Source organism: Pistacia vera, unplaced genomic scaffold (genome assembly GCF_008641045.1).
Source record: "Pistacia vera cultivar Batoury unplaced genomic scaffold, PisVer_v2 Contig35, whole genome shotgun sequence".
In the NCBI taxonomy this organism is placed as follows: Eukaryota; Viridiplantae; Streptophyta; class Magnoliopsida; order Sapindales; family Anacardiaceae; genus Pistacia; species Pistacia vera.
In genome coordinates, this window is record NW_022196168.1 from 374,768 (window position 1) to 381,877 (window position 7,110).

Genomic DNA, 7,110 nt, shown 5'->3' on the forward strand with positions numbered 1-7,110 from the left:
TTTTTGCAAGATTTTCGCGTTTAGTTTGCAATTAATAAAATATTACGATAATTTTTTATTGTAAATAGTGTTTATTGTTAGTAATGTAAAGGATAATCTTATTTTCTTGTTAGGGGATGTTATTAAAACATTACTGAGATAATATGATTTTTTTTACCCATTTTGCCTTTAATTAAAAACCATTTTAGGCACAGTTGCCCTCAAATGTTTACCAAATAACAATTATCTAGCCTCCATACATTTGAGAAATTAGCTAAAATACCCCAACCACAAAAAGTTTAAAAGTTAACAAAATACCCCCAGTTACCCAAGACTATCGTCGGCCGTCGGTATCAGTCATCGTATTGGTACACGATCGATGGGGATTTGGTCGATCATGCATTGGTAAGGCATTTTCTAGCTATAGATCACATATTCATGGCGTGAAACAACCACATCATTGGCCGTGAAATGATCATAGATTTGGCCATTTTTGGGCCATGGATTTGTGATCCATGGTCATTTTCGGTTTTGCTGGCATACGGTCGACCATATACGGCTAGTAGTGCGCCATTCTGTCAACTACCGACGACAGCCGACGGTGGTGGTGGCTGGCTACTGGCAGTGGCTTGGGGTGGGTGGTGGTGATTTTGCTATAAATTAAAGTTTTATATAGTTGAAGTGTTTTAACAAAAATTCAAATGTAGGGAGTAAAAGAAATGATTAAAAAATAATAATAAAAAATATTATTATATTAATATTTAAAAAGGAGGGCAATTTGATAATTTACATAACATACCTACCCATTTATCCTCCCAACCAAATATATTATTCACCAATTTATTTAAATAAACAAAACATATTTTCTAAACATTTCTAGTAATCTTCAAAGTGATCTTTTTTTTCGTTAATATAATATACATCTATAATAAAACATTATATAATCCAAACGCCCCCAAAAGTAAGAGAAAGCGACATATTTCGTTAAACTTCATGTTGGAATATATCGTTTACTCAAATCAATATTATTTAGTTATATTTATAACTTTTACAATTTAAATTTAAATTTTTATGAAATATTTTAAAATCAGGGGATGATTTTGTCTAATTAATTTTTAAAAGATTCTATTTTATAATCATTATAAAAATTAAAATCAAATTAATTAATATTTCGCAAACTTTTTAACTTGAATAGAAACTTTAATTTTGCCGTATCAAATTAGTTGATGTTCGAGATTTGGCGTATCATATTGTGACCGTTATCAGAAAGCAATTCAAAAGCTGAAAACGCGCCTTTTACAAGTTTTAACCGCCATTAAGAGTTGTATATATTTCCTTACTTCCTCCATTTCGTCATGAACGACTTATTAATTAAGCTCTGCGTCTTCGTGAAAGTGAGATCACTTGCTCTGAAATTGTGGGTTTCTCTTTTATTTCTCTTATTATTATCAAGTAAGTCTCTGTTTCCCCTTCTTTCTTCTTTAAATTTTATTGCACTTTCTCATTAATTTCAAGTTTATGTTATGTGCTCTTGTTTAATTTAATTGATCCTTTAGGGTTATTCTATTTTTATCTTAGTTTCTAGGGTTTTTTTCACTTTTTTGGGTGATCCTTAAAGGTTTCCTGACTTGGGTCATTCTAGGATTGTAATGGTGACCCCTATAATTAGGGCTTTCAAAATTCTATGTAATTTGTAAACCTAATCATTAATTAATTCTTTGGGTACTTGCTTACTGACAGAATTATGTGTCAAAGAAAGCAATTAATTATAATTAGGGCTTTCAAAATCCATTCCAATTTAGTGTTAATAACTTGCTCTGCTGTTTTTGTTGATGCTACTAGAGATTCCATAGTTCTTTTTTCCATTAATTTGGAATCTTATATGTATATAGTTTTGATTTTCAGGTGGGAAGTAGTTGCACCTCTAAATTGAATCTGTTGAAAAAGAAAACTCTACAATGGCTAGTTCTAGTTGTCTTCCTCCTGGTAATAAGTTTCGCCCGACTGATGTTGATCTGATTGCTCATTACTTACACAAGAAGGTTTTCGGTTTACCATTGTCCAGTGATATTGTCAAAGATTGCGATCTTTATGGCAGTCAAGAACCTTGGGAAATTTGGAAGTATTACAAAGGAGAGAAGGCAGAGGATCTTTACGTTTTCACTCCGCTGAAGAAAACATCCAGTAAGGGCAAAAGAATTTGCAGGAAAGTTGGTTCAGGTGCTTGGTATGGTGAAGATGCTGCCCAAGAAATTCAAGATAACAGGGTTATTGGGTATAAGAAAAGTTTTCGGTATGAAAACAAAGGGTCAGAACATGATGGAGTGTGGATTATGCATGAGTACACATTATTGGGCCAGGATCAGTTTGTTCTCTGTCGAATTCGAAGAAATTATCAACTGATTAGGAAAAGGCATTTGGGAAAAAAGAGGAAATGTCATGAAGTTGAGCATACTGATGAGAATCACCAGTCTAATAAGTGTTTTAAGGTCCGAAATTAACAAGGGACTGAATATGAAGCCATGCCACCTGTGAATGATCATGATTTTACTAAAGACGCTGAGGCGAATCTAACTCTTACAGAAGCTCTTTTTCCTGGTTTTAGTACCAAATAATGAGTTTGCAAACCTTGGTGATCTATTTCCTCTGGATGAACAAGAACAATCCTCATACTCAGAGAAATTGAATTTTCTGACAAGAACTGAAGATGAGTTTTGATTTCATGAAGATCAGGAGTTCTTCAGTTCAATGTGTCAATTACTATGATTAGGCAGTAATGAGTTATAGAGACTTAAGAGTACAAAGGGTTTCAAATAGATAATGATATTCAAATGGACAGTTAATGATCAATGCATTAAACATTTCTATAAATTTTGTTTCCTATCATTTCGAAATTACATGTAGTATTTTATTATTTCTATTGACTCTGATAATTGCTTTAATATTGGTATTCATGAATGTATCTTATAGACATAAACAAGCCTGTTAGCAAAAATTATATAAATTTAATTACCACTTTATTCAATACAGATTCATTTTTTGACGTAGACAATCTGCACAAAACTTGAGAATTCTCTACACGTTCAAAGTCCACAACCTGCTACATGTATTTGCTTGAAAGTAATCAATAAAACAGTATATTAAACAAGTGAAACGAGTGATACAGAACTGAGCTACTGCAAATTTCATTTAAAGAACCTTGAATGACTTTAGAAGAGATTTCTATAAACGTAACAATATTACTTTAGAACAATAACTATTTGGACAATTTTGACATAAGAATATATGAAGAAACATATGGGAACAACCTTAAAATATTTCATTATTCAGTTTTATAATAGGAATACAAAAGTTTAGTTTATAAAACCTTAGAATAAAAACAGATAACAAAGATCCTTGGAAACGTACACGTGAGGAAAACTCTTTATAACACTATCAATAACAGTAAAATCAATTTCAGAGAAAATGTTACATTCAATTTCTTTTTTTTCAGGATTTAAAACGTTAGGAATTTAAAGCGCATGGAACAGGAATCTGTACAAAATAACATGATCACACTTTTAAAACAATTCACTTTCATAACGTATTCATGATTACCAATACATTTGAATTCCTATGTAATGTCACTTATAATAAACGTTTCCTTTTAAAAAAAATAAGAAACAAAACATCATGCTTTAAACTCTTAAAACAATTTAACAATTCATAACTACCCCTCAGATGGGGCAATATGAACTTTTGGATATATTATTTAAGAGATCTTCACTTCTATTCCTCTTGATTTCTAATAGGAGTGGACATTGGAGGGTTTACCTGACTGTTAACTTTATGATTAATCATGGTGCACGCAAATTGGCTTGGACATCTCGATCATAAAAAAAAAAAACTCATAATTCATAGCTTTTGAATACATATGAAGATAAATGCATACTTACTTACAATTAAAATCAATTACATAGTAAGAATTCATTTTCGAAAATCATTCATTCATAAAACGTATGTGTGTATAAATACACATATTATAGATTATTATACTTACTTCAGTCCTACATACACTCAATTCCTACATGTCCCAAACTTTCACATTTTACGTTCTTTGAACACTAAACCTTACTGAAACAAGTGTTTTTATTTTCTTTTTCATATTAAATCAGTGACATTAAAACAGCCCAATACTCTAAAATATTTCATATACACCAATACCTTACTTCTAAACAAACCCATAGAATTGAAACACTTCAAACACAACCCCGATTCATTCAAATGATTGTAGGACCCACAACCATCTACCAATTGGCCCCTTGAAATTGTATAAATAATTTTATGTCTCTTTTTTTCACAATCCTTTCACAATAAACGCTTTAATAGTTTAATTCAAACTTCAAAAATAGAATATTCACCCAATCTGAAAATCAAAGAAATATTAAATCAAATTTCATAAGTTTGAAATTTCCAAGAGTGTTACACTCGGTGCTTCTGCGGTTTTATTTTTTGGGTTTATTTAATTCTCATGTTGGTGTAAATGGTGGTTTTGATTAATTGTTAGATTCTGAATTTTTTTTTTTTTTTTATTTGATAAGTTGTGGTGGGTGGTGTGAACTGTGAATAAGAAATTGTCATTTGTCATGGTTTTTTTTGTGCGTAGATGCGGTGATAGGTGAGGGTGTAAAAAATAAATTAATAAAAATATAATAATTAATTTTGTAGAAAAATAATTATTCTTTTATCTTTATATATAAAAAGTTTTAATTTAATATGAAAAGTCATATTTACCCTTTGTTTGTTAGTATTAGATTAACGTCTGTCAATTTTAAGGACGTTTTTGTTTGTAAAAAATAAATAAAAACCCTGGGGACTACAATGGATTAATTCAAATGTGAACTGATAAATTTCATTAATCGTCAATGCATCTTATTTCCGACGAGATTGAAACAATTCTTAAGTTGGACAAACAACCTGCAAAATCTACAAAGGGCAGTATTGAATATCTACTAACTCAACAACGAATACCTAAAATGCTAAAACTCCGTCAATTATAAATAATAATCTTCTCATACCCCACTTATCATTATCATTCAAAAAACCATTCAGAACAATAATAACAACATCCATAAGAGCAAACATAAACTTTATTCACTATGCAAACTCCCCAAACAGGAAGAATTCACATAAGGGAAAACAATGTTCACAAATTAAAGCATTAAGAGAAAAACTCAAGAAACAACATTATCATATTAATGCATCATTTAGAAAACTATATAAAAATACACACAAAAACTCATTGATTAAGACGGTGTTGAATTCCCCGCTTGAAAGATAGCGAACTTAGACTTCTCAGAATAATCATATTCGATCCCATTTTCATTCAGAAACTCCTTCAGAAGTCTTTTAACCTTCTCAGGATCCTCATTCTCACACTCCACCTCATATCTAGTTCCAAATTCATATCTAGTCTCATCAACCACCAATTTTAATCCTCTCCACTCATAAACTTCTCTCACATTCTCAAAACCCCCCAAACATACCCACCCAATTTTTCTATCCACCCCAAACTCCTCTATCACTCTTTTCACAACCCTCGATTTCAAATCAAATAACTTCATCGGGTTCTGAACGCAATCTTTTGCCATCATCGGGTCTACTTCTTCCCCATCTTCTTCCACGCGACTCACTCCGTTAATCAAAGTTGGCTTCGCTTTCAGAGAGATGAAACAACGAGTGTCTTTATCAATAAATTGGAGACGCAAAAAGGCGCGTTGAGAAGAGAGCGAGGAAGTTGGGGTATCGAAGAAGAGGTTATGTTGGTGTAAAGTTTTGATGTAAAATGGAGATAGAAGAGTTAGTAGTTGGTGGTGGTCTGTGGAATGTTTTAAGCGTAGTTTCACTTCTACTTCCATTAAAGATTGCATAACGTTAATATTTGAGGCTGATGCGTTGAGATTTGGTGGAGGGGTTTTGATGGAGGAGAGAGCGACGAGAGAGGGATTGTTAAAGCTCTTCTTTGCCTTTGATCTTCATTTCGATTTTGCTCGCTGTAATTTTCTTCTCTGAAAGGTTGCTTCTATAAGCAAACTTCAGGGAAAAAAAGAAAATGGATTAGAATAGAAGGTAAGTCGATGTCTTTTGCTACGTTGTATCTTCTCAGCATTTTCTGATAGTTTGCTTCTATGACTAAGAGCAACGCTTCCGGTTGTTAAGTTCTAATCTAACCCTTTGGACCCGATAATACGAGTCTAATAAAGAAAAGAAAATGGGAAAGCGGACCAGGAGCGCGGGAGCCAGAATTGAAAGTCAGAATGGACCAAAAGCTACGCTGATGTCTAAGGAACTTTATGGGATGTTTGGTTTGGACCATTTAGTGAGATTGTAAGGAATCCCCAATCCTTTTCAAAGGGTGGAATGGCATTCCTCCCAACCCATTCCAACTTATTTTAAATATTTTTTCCTTAAATTTATTTATCATTATTAATTTAAAATATTAAAAAATTTAGTTTATTGTTCTATCCTTCATCTTTGTGAACACAGCCACGTGACGCGACTACATTTTGGTCATCGCAACGTTGTTGAAAACCGTAGTTAAAAGTGCAAGATTAGAGGTCAGCAATTCGTAAGTCGTTGAAGACTAGAATCGTGATGTTAAGTGCAACAGCCATGTGCACGTTACAACAATGAACCCTTCTTTGGCGGTTGGCATTTGTCTAAATCGTCAATCGCTAGTTTTACATACATTGGTGGTGACGTTGGCATCGTTACCAATCGATATTGTTAACCAATGGTTGATCAATTTCGAAAAAAAATTTAAATTTTATTGTTTTTATTTAAATTGGTTTTATAGATATAATAATAATATATTAATTATATACATAACATTTAAAATTTATATTTAATTTAAAAAAATATATTTTATATCTTTTAATTAACTTTTAATAGATTTTATTACGTGATAAAATACATATATACAATCTCTAAAACTATAGAATATTTTTTAGGGCATTTTATTAAAAGGCCAAATCAAGTTCAAATCTAATTAAAAGACTATGTAGTTTGAAAGTGTTAAGTAAATAGCCTTATTATTTATTAAGGTTAATTAAACATTATTAGTGGTTAATTAAGATTAATGAAATATTGTGT

The 7,110-nt window shown here is 31.6% G+C and overlaps 2 protein-coding genes across 2 annotated transcripts; one reads left to right on the forward strand and one right to left on the reverse strand.

Annotated features, from left to right (window-relative positions):
* Positions 1 to 1,937: 1,937 nt before the first annotated feature.
* Positions 1,938 to 2,480, forward strand: LOC116139274 (NAC domain containing protein 50-like). The gene has a single exon (XM_031424955.1). The coding sequence runs from the start codon at positions 1,938 to 1,940 to the stop codon at positions 2,478 to 2,480; it is 543 nt and encodes a 180-aa protein (XP_031280815.1).
* A 2,784-nt stretch (positions 2,481 to 5,264) lies between these two features.
* On the reverse strand, positions 5,265 to 5,905 carry LOC116139275 (triphosphate tunnel metalloenzyme 3-like). The gene has a single exon (XM_031424956.1). The coding sequence runs from the start codon at positions 5,886 to 5,888 to the stop codon at positions 5,265 to 5,267; it is 624 nt and encodes a 207-aa protein (XP_031280816.1). The 5' UTR covers positions 5,889 to 5,905.
* Between the last annotated feature and the right edge of the window lie 1,205 nt (positions 5,906 to 7,110).

Coding starts and splice junctions, on each gene's coding strand:
- LOC116139274 (XM_031424955.1), top strand. CDS start 1,938: ATGGCTAGTTCTAGTTGTCTTCCTCCTGGTAATAAGTTTCGCCCGACT.
- LOC116139275 (XM_031424956.1), bottom strand. CDS start 5,888: ATGCAATCTTTAATGGAAGTAGAAGTGAAACTACGCTTAAAACATTCC.